This window comes from Oncorhynchus mykiss, chromosome 10, assembly GCF_057628025.1.
Source record: "Oncorhynchus mykiss isolate SJ-2025 chromosome 10, ASM5762802v1, whole genome shotgun sequence".
Classification (NCBI taxonomy): Eukaryota; Metazoa; Chordata; class Actinopteri; order Salmoniformes; family Salmonidae; genus Oncorhynchus; species Oncorhynchus mykiss.
Window position 1 is genome coordinate 60,726,889 of NC_143031.1, and position 12,597 is coordinate 60,739,485.

General features: G+C 45.5%; 1 protein-coding gene across 1 annotated transcript; it reads right to left on the reverse strand.

Annotated features, from left to right (window-relative positions):
- Nucleotides 1-689: 689 nt before the first annotated feature.
- Nucleotides 690-3,459, reverse strand: LOC110534397 (endonuclease domain-containing 1 protein). Its single transcript, XM_021619248.3, has 3 exons — nucleotides 3,087-3,459; nucleotides 2,112-2,480; nucleotides 690-1,783 (listed from the first exon to the last, which is right to left on the reverse strand). Exons 2-3 carry the CDS (start codon nucleotides 2,469-2,471, stop codon nucleotides 1,205-1,207), a joined length of 939 nt encoding a protein of 312 aa, XP_021474923.1. The 5' UTR covers nucleotides 2,472-2,480; nucleotides 3,087-3,459; the 3' UTR covers nucleotides 690-1,204.
- Between the last annotated feature and the right edge of the window lie 9,138 nt (nucleotides 3,460-12,597).

Consider the following 12,597-nt stretch of genomic DNA (forward strand, 5'->3'; position numbering starts at 1 on the left):
TGTTATTGATTATGGTGATATTAGTTACCAGATGCTGCTACTCTTAAACCTTTGGAAGCCATCTACCATAGTGCCCTTCGTTTGGTTACAGATGACAGTTTTGATACTCATCACTGCATCCTGTATCAAAAGGTTAATGTCTATATATATATATATATTAGTTTGGGTATAAAGTATAAATTTGTTGTATATACAGGGCACATTTGCAAAAGAGGCCTAGGTCTCAATATGTCTTCCCTGTTAAAATAAAGGTACAAAAATAAAAATATAATAAAAGTTTGGGTTGGCATTGGGCCAAGTGCAGATTCACCAAACCTTACAATGGTTTTGGTGTTTTATCATGGTACAATAAATCCAAATATAATGCACTGCATAGAGCAACAATATGCATGACATATTTTACCAATCCGATTTGTTTTTTTATCAGAGTCGATGGGAATGAAATAGAATCGACTGAGTCGTTCGACTGAGTCATGAATCACTACATCTCTATCTATGACATTTATGTCTGCAACTGACCGTGGCCCCTTTGTCTCCTTCCCAGTTTATGCACTTCATAGACGACTAGAGGGTACCGCGACCAAAGAAATCTCCACCGACAGTATTGCTGCCTTTATCAGATCTCTTTTGACATAAAATACCAACAGGTTCATCAACAGCATGTAAAAAATGGTTCTGTAATATGTCTATTTTCACAAAACAAGCTTTATTGGATTATAGATTCATAGCAACAAGCATTCACAATGACGTGGTTGCACAACTCTTGTGTGACCAAACTAACAAACATACGCTTTACGAATAATTACCACAAAGGATACGTTTTGAAATTGTAATACATTTTAACCACAAATTTGATCAATAGGATAATATTTATGGTCAGGGATTTGTTTAAAATATTGATGTAGCCTAAGTCAGGGGTTTTCCCTCTTCTCAGGGACCCCCAGGCATTTCTTGTATTTGAACTATTCCACAGTTAGCACACCTGACTCAACTAATAATCAAGCCGTTGAATAGGTGAATCAGGTGAGCTAAATTTTGAAACATCTGGCCACTGGCCTACATCAATATAATCTAACGGTTCAAAAATGTCATTATACAGCAGGCCTATACTAAATAGTAACAACAAACGTAAGAGCCTAAGCATTAATTCAAAATCCAAAACAATCATACCAGATATATTAGACAGGTCCACATCTATATTGGACTAACAACCATTAAAAATGTTGAAATTGTTGTCAACATTCAGTAGCCCTCTAAGCTCAGTCTCAAGGACTGTAACAGAGTTATACTCTGTAACATTGTGATCTGTGTTAGGACCCAAGGCACCTCCAGACTTGAGAGGTTTGTCGTTGTTGTCGGTGCAGCAGTAGGCATTCCAGTAGTGACTCGGAACATTGACTCGCTTGTTCTGGTCTACCCACGTGCTGCTTGGGACCACCCCAGTCACCACATACATCTTACTACAGCCTGCACTCAAAACATCCTTCAGCTTCTTCTCGTACTGGTTCCACGGCACTTTGTTCATCTTCGGATTTTGCGGAGCTACGTTGGTATGGGTCATGGTGGCTTTGGAGGCATCTTCTTTATGGTGTCCTGCGGGGTTTAGGTGCCCGCGGTCATATGAGCCAAAGTTGTCATCGAGAGCCTGACTCCAGCCCAGCTTGTAGTTCTGTCGGTATTGTGGAGAGCGTTCACTGCAGCCAATGTTTTGGTTGTATTTCTTGATCTCAAGCAATGATCCTTTCTTATCCATTTGATGTGGTGGTAGGTCAGGATGCACAAGCTGAAAAATACAAACATTTACAAATTAGCCACTCCACTTCAAGCTTTGTGGTAGCAGTCAAATACAACTCATTATTATATTACTGGTATTCTAGGCTACTGGTATTTAGTCTGAAATTACAGTGTACGAAATACTACCTTCTAGTGCTTATTGCATAATTACAATCACTTTCTTACCTGCTCTACAGCGAATGTCCTTTTCTACTGTAAATACTTGAACTACACTAATGTGTTGCATCATTCTGTAGTTGTGCCAGTCAAATTAAATGTCTGCTGCACTGAATTTATAGGACATTGAAAAGGTGATAATGAAAATGAAATATGCAAACCTGTGGTTCATAATAAACTATGGACCCCTCTCTGCCAGGAACCCCTTTGATATCCATTTCATAGGCAGAGTACAGAGGGATCCTCCTGCCACGGTCATACAGAGTGGCAAAGTAATTGTGGTTACCGTTTCTCTGACAAATGTATGCAGGAGAGGCAGCATTGTAAGCAGAGAGACATTTCTCGGGATTCTTTAAGTCCTCTGGGTTGGGCTCGGGTGGAGTGGGGAGAGCTATATTCAGACCGGACACTGGCGTATTTCTGAAGAAAGAATCTTTGCAGTTGTTGAAATTTGGAGCCACTTCCCCTCTGGCCCCCAACAAGGAGAGCAGACAGAGGGACAAGAGGGACAGAGTCACCATGCTGTGCCCCTGTGGAGAAAAACATCACAGATTAATCTATATTGCAATGTTACCTTTACATTATGCCTGTTTAAGGTCACAGTTAGTCACTAGAATCATCTCAAATCAGGTTATGAAAACCACCCAAGTTCCTGAAACATTATAGTTCCTGTTTACTGTAGTTTCCCACCATCTAGAGGTTGACTTCCTGCTTCTCATTTCTGGTCAAAGGTTGCTAAATGATGTTGCTGTAAGGTTATTAATGCTATAATCATATACACTCCAAACATATTGTTCATTTGTCAGAAGACACTTTAGGAAATCTAATCAAGTCAAATTGTATTAGTCAAATTCGCCAAATACAAAAAGTTCACCTTACAGTGAAATGCTTACGAGCCCCTAACCGATAGTGCAGTTTAAAAAAAATACAGATAAGAATATCAGTATATTTCCTTAAGTGCATATCTTGATTGCATGACACATTAGTATTGTTTCTTGCCACTAGCCTATTTAATTTCCTTGTATGAAATAGTTTTTGCTGTGCTCGATACAGAGAACCTTGCGTAATTGCATCGATTTTCGAAATAACCATAAGAAATTGAATATCCAAATAATTTGTTAGATTTTCAATCTCACCTTGTGAACCTGTTTAACAGTCCTTTGAATTGTCTCACTCCCTCAGAGGTCTGTAGTTTCAGAGTAAACACTTCCTGTTACTCTCTAGATACTGTACATAATCTCTCTCTCTCTCTCTCGTCGGAGTGCATGCAAATCTCCGTTGTTGAAACATGTCGTGTCTCATATGAGACAAGTGCATATGATTTTAAAAAAGGAAGGAGATGAACTGAATTTAGCGTTTAGTTTTAAGATTGATGGATTTGATTATGTCTTCTATGCATCTACTGAATCAATGAAATGTTTTGGATGTGGAAGAGAGGTGCATTTGGTGCGTAGTTGTCCAGAGAATGAGCGCGCTGAGCCTGGTAGTAGCTTTAGTGCGGGTGCAACTAACGTACCACAGCGAAGGGATGAAAATACTACAGGTGTAGGGGAAGAGAGAAGGTGGGCAGATGTGGTTGGAAAAGTAGGAGAGTAAGGAATTGTGGATACGGGGGCAATTGTGGTAGATCAGAACAAAGAGGGAGGGGAAACAATAGGTGAGATTGCGACTGCCGTCGCTGAGGTGGTGCTGGAAAATGAAATTGGAGGTCAAGAGGAGATTGAAATAACGGAAAAGGAAGCGGGAGGAGTAAAAGGAAGAATTTAAGGGGTGGTGAAGGGTCTAATTCTAAGAGAAAGGTAGAGATGGATAAATCAGTTGAAGATGAACAGGTTGTAGAGATGGAGTTTTATTCTTCTGCTCCTTTTAAAGTGTGTAGAGGTATTAGGCAGGGATGTTCTATGTCAGGGATGTTATATGCTATTGCTATAGAGCCACTACTAAATAGCATTAGAAGTCGCATTGCAGGGGTGTGCCTTTCAGAGGATATTCCTCCTATTCGTCTTTCAGCCATTGCTGATGATGTAGTTGTGCTAGTGAAAAATAAAACGGAGGTGGATAGCTTGAGTCTAATGGTTGATCGTTTTAGGGGAATATCCTCTGCAAAGGTAAATTGGGAAAAGAGTTGTGCTTTACAGATTGGAGAATGGTCTGGAGGGATCATGGCTTTGCCAGGGGGGCTAGAATGGTGTAAGGGAGGTTTTAAGTATCTTGGAGTGTACCTAGGAGATGAGGGGACTATGGAAAAAAATTGGAGTGGGGTGGTTGAAATGGTGGAAGGGAGGATGAGGAGATGGCGTTGGTTACTATCTCGTATGTCATATAGGGGGCGCACTATTATAGTTAACAATGTGATTGCCTCTGCACTGTGGCATTGGTTGTCAGTTTTAGAACCACCATCTGGCCTTCTGGCTAAGATACAGGCAATTATTGTGGATTTCTTTTGGGATAAATATCACTGGGTTCCACAAAGTGTTTTGTATTTGTCAAAAGAGGAGGGGGGACAAGGTCTTGTACATCTTGCTAGTAGGGCTGCTGCTTTCCGGTTTCAGTTTATTCAAAGGTTGCTTTATGGACCGGAAAATGTGGTGTGGAGAGGGGTGGCAGGTCTTATATTACAGCGGGTTGGAGGATTAGGTTTAAAGAAGGCTTTATTTCTGGTTGATAGTAGCCAGATTTCTAGGGAGGGAGTACCTCCGTTTTACAGAGGCCTTCTCAGTGTGGAGCATAATGAAGGTGTCCAGACGAACTTCAGCGGAGTCAGTGCAGTGGCTGTTGGAGGAACCTCTGGTGTATGGGGCAAGACTGGATTGTACAACTGCAGCTGTTCCACATTTCTCCAAGATTCTGGTGAAGGGGAAAATCATCACCTTAAGACAGTTAATGGCCATGGCTGGGCCCGCCTTAATGGATGGAAGACGGGTGGCAGAACATTTGTGTTACGGTGCGTGAATGAGGACCCAAAAGCGAATCAACTTAAACAGAGCTTCTTTAATTACCAAACATAGGTAGGCTCAGATGGACCGGCAGATTCCGACAGGACAGGACAAGGTTACAGCAAACATGACGACAGTCTGGTTCAGGCATGAATGACACAAACAAACAAGAATCCGACAAGGACAGGAGCAGAAACAGAGAGAGATATAGGGACCTAATCAGAGGGAAAAAGGGAACAGGTGGGGAACGGGGTGAATGGGTAGTTAGAGGAGACAAGGGACAGCTGGGGGAAAGCGGGGGAGAAAAGGTAACCTAACACGACCAGCAGAGGGAGACAGGGTGAAGGGAAAGGACAGAGACAAGACAACATGACAGTACATGACAGTACCCCCCCACTCACCGAGCGCCTCCTGGCGCACTCGAGGAGGAAACCTGGCGGCAACGGAGGAAATCATCAATCAGCGCACGGTCCAGCACGTCCCGAGAGGGAACCCAACTCCTCTCCTCAGGACCGTACCCCTCCCAGTCAACTAGGTACTGATGACCACGGCCCCGAGGACGCATGTCCAAGATTTTACGGACCCTGTAGATAGGTGCGCCCTCGACAAGGATGGGGGGGGGGGGGGGGAAGACGAGCGGGGGCGCGAAGAACGGGCTTAACACAGGAGACATGGAAGACCGGGTGGACGCGACGAAGATATCGCGGAAGAAGAAGTCGCACTGCGACAGGATTAATGACCTGAGAGATACGGAATGGACCAATGAACCGCGGGGTCAACTTGCGAGAAGCCGTCTTAAGGGGAAGGTTCTGAGTGGAGAGCCAAACTCTCTGACCGCGACAATATCTAGGGCTCTTAGTTCTACGCTTATTAGCAGCTCTCACAGTCTGCGCCCTATAACGGCAAAGTGCAGACCTGACCCTCTTCCAGGTGCGCTCGCAACGTTGGACAAAAGCCTGAGCGGAGGGGACGCTGGACTCGGCGAACTGAGATGAGAACAACGGAGGCTGGTACCCGAGGCTACTCTGAAAAGGAGATAGCCCGGTCGCAGACGAAGGAAGCGAGTTGTGGGCGTATTCTGCCCAGGGGAGCTGTTCTGACCAAGACGCAGGGTTGCGAAAAGAAAGACTGCGTAAGATGCGACCAATAGTCTGATTGGCCCGTTCTGCTTGACCGTTAGACTGGGGGTGAAAGCCGGAAGAGAGACTGACGGAAGCCCCAATCAAACGGCAAAACTCCCTCCAAAATTGAGACGTGAATTGCGGACCTCTGTCCGAAACGACGTCTGACGGAAGGCCATGAATTCTGAAAACATTCTCGATGATGATTTGTGCCGTCTCTTTAGCAGAAGGAAGCTTAGCAAGGGGAATGAAATGAGCCGCCTTAGAGAACCTATCGACAACCGTAAGAATAACAGTCTTCCCCGCTGACGAAGGCAGTCCGGTGACAAAATCTAAGGCGATGTGAGACCACGGTCGAGAGGGAATAGGAAGCGGCCTGAGACGGCCGGCAGGAGGAGAGTTACCGGACTTAGTCTGCGCGCAGACCGAACAAGCAGCCACGAAACGACGCGTGTCATGCTCCCGGGTGGGCCACCAGAAACGCTGGCGAATGGAAGCAAGCGTACCCCGAACGCCAGGGTGGCCGGCTAACTTGGCAGAGTGAGCCCACTGAAGAACGGCCAGACGAGTAGGAACGGGAACGAAAAGAAGGTTCCTAGGACAAGCGCGCGGCGACGGAGTTTGAGTGAGTGCTTGCTTTACCTGCCTCTCAATTCCCCAGACAGTCAACCCGACAACACGCCCCTCAGGGAGAATCCCCTCGGGGTCAGTGGAGGCTACTGAAGAACTGAAGAGACGAGACAAAGCATCAGGCTTGGTGTTCTTAGAGCCCGGACGATAAGAAATCACGAACTCGAAACGAGCGAAAAACAGCGCCCAACGCGCCTGACGCGCATTAAGTCGTTTGGCAGAACGGATGTACTCAAGGTTCCTATGGTCAGTCCAAACGACAAAAGGAACGGTCGCCCCCTCCAACCACTGTCGCCATTCGCCTAGGGCTAACCGGATGGCGAGCAGTTCGCGGTTACCCACATCATAGTTACGTTCCGACGGCGACAGGCGATGAGAAAAATACGCGCATGGGTGGACCTTGTCGTCAGAGAGGGAGCGCTGAGAAAGGATGGCTCCCACTCCCACCTCTGACGCGTCAACCTCGACAACGAACTGTCTAGAGACGTCAGGTGTAACAAGGATAGGAGCGGATGTAAAACGATTCTTGAGGAGATCAAAAGCTCCCTGGGCGGAAACGGACCACTTAAAGCACGTCTTGACAGAAGTAAGGGCTGTGAGAGGAGCTGCCACCTGACCGAAATTACGGATGAAACGACGATAGAAGTTCGCGAAGCCGAGAAAGCGCTGCAGCTCGACGCGTGACTTAGGGACGGGCCAATCAATGACAGCTTGGACCTTAGCGGGATCCATCTTAATGCCTTCAGCGGAAATAACAGAACCGAGAAATGTGACGGAGGAGGCATGAAAAGTGCACTTCTCAGCCTTCACAAAAAGACAATTCTCTAAAAGGCGCTGGAGGACACGTCGAACGTGCTGAACATGAATCTGGAGTGACGGTGAAAAAATCAGGATATCGTCAAGGTAAACGAAAACAAAGATGTTCAGCATGTCTCTCAGGACATCATTGACTAATGCCTGAAAGACAGCTGGAGCGTTAGCGAGGCCGAAAGGAAGAACCCGGTATTCAAAGTGCCCTAACGGAGTGTTAAACGCCGTCTTCCACTCGTCCCCCTCCCTGATGCGCACGAGATGGTAAGCGTTACGAAGGTCCAACTTAGTGAAAAACCTGGCTCCCTGCAGGATCTCGAAGGCTGAAGACATAAGAGGAAGCGGATAACGATTCTTCACTGTTATGTCATTCAGCCCTCGATAATCTATGCAGGGGCGCAGAGACCCGTCCTTCTTCTTGACAAAAAAAAACCCCGCTCCGGCGGGAGAGGAGGAGGGGACTATGGTACCGGCGTCAAGAGCTACAGACAAATAATCTTCGAGAGCCTTACGTTCGGGAGCCGACAGAGAGTATAGTCTACCCCGGGGGGGGGGGTGGTTCCCGGAAGGAGATCAATACTACAATCATACGACCGGTGTGGAGGAAGAGAGGTGGCCCTGGACCGACTGAACACCGTGCGCAGATCGTGATATTCCTCCGGCACCCCTGTCAAATCACCAGGCTCCTCCTGTGAAGAAGAGACAGAGGAAACAGGAGGGATAGCAGACATTAAACATTTCACATGACAAGAGACGTTCCAGGAGAGGATAGAATTACTAGACCAATTAATGGAAGGATTATGACAAACTAGCCAGGGATGGCCCAAAACAACAGGTGTAAAAGGTGAACGAAAAATTAAAAAAGAAATGGTTTCACTATGATTACCAGAAACAGTGAGGGTTAAAGGTAGCGTCTCACGCTGAATCCTGGGGAGAGGACTACCATCCAGGGCGAACAAGGCCGTGGGCTCCTTTAACTGTCTGAGAGGAATGTCATGTTCCCGAGCCCAGGTCTCGTCCATAAAACAGCCCTCCGCCCCAGAGTCTATTAAGGCACTGCAGGAAGCTGACGAACCGGTCCAGCGTAGATGGACCGACAAGGTAGTGCAGGATCTTGAAGGAGAGACAGGAGTAGTAGCGCTCACCAGTAGCCCTCCGCTTACTGACGAGCTCTGGCCTTTTACTGGACATGAAGTGACAAAATGACCAGCGGAACCGCAATAGAGACAGAGGCGGTTGGTGATTCTCCGTTCCCTCTCCTCAGTCGAGATGCGGATACCTCCCAGCTGCATGGACTCAGCACCCGAGCCGGCAGAGGAAGATGGTAGTGATGCGGAGAGGGAGGCGACGGAGAGCGCGAGCTCCTTTCCACGAGCTCGGTGACGAAGATCAACCCGTCGCTCAATGCGAATAGCGAGTTCAATCAAGGAATCCACGCTGGAAGGAACCTCCCGGGAGAGAATCTCATCCTTTACCTCTGCGCGGAAACCCTCCAGAAGACGAGCGAGCAAGGCCGGCTCGTTCCAGCCACTGGAGACAGCAAGAGTGCGAAACTCAATAGAGTAGTCTGTTATGGATCGATTGCCTTGACATAGGGAAGACAGGGCCCTGGAAGCCTCCTCCCCAAAAACAGATCGATCAAAAACCCGTATCATCTCCTCCTTAAAGTCTTGATACTGGTTAGTACACTCAGCCCTTGCCTCCCAGATTGCCGTGCCCCACTCACGAGCCCGTCCAATAAGGAGAGATATGACGTAGGCGACACGAGCAGTGCTCCTGGAGTAAGTGTTGGGCTGGAGAGAAAACACAATATCACACTGGGTGAGGAACGAGCGGCATTCAGTGGGCTCCCCAGAGTAACACGGCGGGTTATTGATTCTGGGCTCCGGAGATTCGAAAGCCCTGGAAGTGGCCGGTGGATCGAGGCGGAGATGGTGAACCTGTTCTGTGAGGTTGGAGACTTGGGTGGCCAGGGTCTCAACGGCATGTCGAGCAGCAGACAATTCCTGCTTGTGTCTGCCTAGCATCGCTCCCTGGATCTCGACGGCTGAGTGGAGAGGATCCGAAGTCGCTGGGTCCATTCTTGGTCGGATTCTTCTGTTACGGTGCGTGAATGAGGACCCAAAAGCGAATCAACTTAAACAGAGCTTCTTTAATTACCAAACATAGGTAGGCTCAGATGGACCGGCAGATTCCGACAGGACAGGACAAGGTTACAGCAAACATGACGACAGTCTGGTTCAGGCATGAATGACACAAACAAACAAGAATCCGACAAGGACAGGAGCAGAAACAGAGAGAGATATAGGGACCTAATCAGAGGGAAAAAGGGAACAGGTGGGGAACGGGGTGAATGGGTAGTTAGAGGAGACAAGGGACAGCTGGGGGAAAGCGGGGGAGAAAAGGTAACCTAACACGACCAGCAGAGGGAGACAGGGTGAAGGGAAAGGACAGAGACAAGACAACATGACAGTACATGACAATTTGGGGATGAGGTCGGAAAGGATTGTCGGACAAATGCTGGGGAGCTGTAGGAAGGCTCTGTCAGCGGAAGAATGGGGTATGCTTAGTAGCCACAAGAATAAGGTGCAAGATGAAGACGTCTAATTTCCAAAACTAGGGATTACACCAAATATCCCAGAGTCAGAAAGAAAGGCGTTATTGCTGGATTTGAGAGGGTTGGAGGAGGTGGGTTTGGATGAGGTGAATGGGAAGGAATTGTATTGTATTGAATTGTAAATTGAAAAATAGAAAAGATACTCCATGGAGGGTACAATTGGGCATTGATGACAAGGTAAAGCCAGCATGGAGAGCACTGTACAAGCCACCGTTACAAAAGGGTACTGGTGATATGCAATGGAGGGTTTTACATGGCATCATTGCAGTTAATGCTTTTGTATCTGTTATTAACTCAGATGTTAGAGATGGATGTCCTTTTTGTAATATAAGAGAAACCATTTTTCACTGTTTTATGGAGTGTGAGAGGATAAAACCTCTATTGAAAATGCTGGAATCTTTGTTTAAAGCTGTAGGGGAGTTTTTCAATAACACTGTTTTTATTTTGGGGTTTCAATATAGTAAACAACAGAAAAGAAAATGTCAAATGTTAAATTTTATTTTGGGACAAGCTAAGATGTCAATTTTTCTGAGTAGGAAACATAAGATAGAAACGGGATATGGGCAGGATGTAAGATGTGTTTTTAAAGGTTTAGTGAAAGCAAGAATAAAAGTAGATTTTGAGTTATTTTCAGCTGTAAAAGATCTCCTATTATTTGAGGAGAAGTGGGCCTACGAAGGAGCGCTTTGTTTTGTAGAGGAGGGGAAATAATTTTTTTGCTGCTGAAATAAGTTGAATGTATATGTTATGTATTTATTTTTGTTTAGGAATTACATTTGTTGTTTCATTTCTGAAAAGGCAGTGTGTCATTATTTATGTTAACACTTGAGTAAAAAATAAAGGTTTTATAAAAACTCAAACTCTCTCTCTCTCACTCACACACACACTTTTTCTTGCCATCTAGATCCACAATCATTATGCCTAATTCTATGTCATAAATATCTATATTTTTCTGCTCGGATGTGCACGGTTATCGAATATCCGAATGGACGTTAGTATTCGATTACTTGTTTTAATATACAGTGTCTTGCGAAAGTATTTGGCCCCCTTGAACTTTGCGACCTTTTGCCACATTTCAGGCTTCAAACATAAAGATATAAAACTGTATTTTTTTGTGAAGAATCAACAACAAGTGGGACACAATCATGAAGTGGAACGACATTTATTGGATATTTCAAACTTTTTTAACAAATCAAAAAATGAAAAATTGGGCGTGCAAAATTATTCAGCCCCTTTACTTTCAGTGCAGCAAACTCTATCCAGAAGTTCAGTGAGGATCTCTGAATGATCCAATGTTGACCTAAATGACTAATGATGATAAATACAATCCACCTGTGTGTAATCAAGTCTCCGTATAAATGCACCTGCACTGTGATAGTCTCAGAGGTCCGTTAAAAGCGCAGAGAGCATCATGAAGAACAAGGAACACACCAGTCAGGTCCGAGATACTGTTGTGAAGAAGTTTAAAGCCGGATTTGGATACAAAAATATATCCCAAGCTTTAAACATCCCAAGGAGCACTGTGCAAGCGATAATATTGAAATGGAAGGAGTATCAGACCACTGCAAATCTACCAAGACCTGGCCGTCCCTCTAAACTTTCAGCTCATACAAGGAGAAGACTGATCAGAGATGCAGCCAAGAGGCCCATGATCACTCTGGATGAACAGCAGAGATCTACAGCTGAGGTGGGAGACTCTGTCCATAGGACAACAATCAGCACAAATCTGGCCTTTATGGAAGAGTGGCAAGAAGAAAGCCATTTCTTAAAGATATCCATAAAAAGTGTTGTTTAAAGTTTGCCACAAGCCACCTGGGAGACACACCAAACATGTGGAAGAAGGTGATCTGGTCAGATGAAACCAAAATTGAACTTCTTGGCAACAATGCAAAACGTTATGTTTGGCGTAAAAGCAACACAGCTGAACACACCATCCCCACTGTCAAACATGGTAGTGGCAGCATCATGGTTTGGGCCTGCTTTTCTTCAGCAGGGACAGGGAAGATGGTTAAAATTGATGGGAAGATGTATGGAGCCAAATACAGGACCATTCTGGAAGAAAACCTGATGGAGTCTGCAAAAGACCTGAGACTGGGACGGAGATTTGTCTTCCAACAAGACAATGATCCAAAACATAAAGCAAAATCTACAATGGAATGGTTCAAAAATAAACATATCCAGGTGTTAGAATGGCCAAGTCAAAGTCCACACCTGAATCCAATCGAGAATCTGTGGAAAGAACTGAAAACTGCTGTTCACAAATGCTCTCCATCCAACCTCACTGAGCTTGAGCTGTTTTGCAAGGAGGAATGGGAAAAAATTTCAGTCTCTCGATGTGCAAAACTGATAGAGACATACCCCAAGCGACTTACAGCTGTAATCGCAGCAAAAGGTGGCGCTACAAAGTATTAACTTAAGGGGGCTGAATAATTTTGCACGCCCAATTTTTCAGGTTTTGATTTGTTAAAAAGTTTGAAATATCCAATAAATGTCGTTCCACTTCATGATTGTGTCCCACTTGTTGTTGATTCTT

What these genes read in the sequence shown, in the direction of transcription:
- LOC110534397 (XM_021619248.3), bottom strand. Translation starts at nt 2,471, where the DNA reads ATGGTGACTCTGTCCCTCTTGTCCCTCTGTCTGCTCTCCTTGTTGGGG. An exon ending in TAGTTTATTATGAACCACAG is followed by an intron (nt 1,784 to 2,111) that starts GTTTGCATATTT and finishes TGTATTTTTCAG; the next exon opens with CTTGTGCATCCTGACCTACC.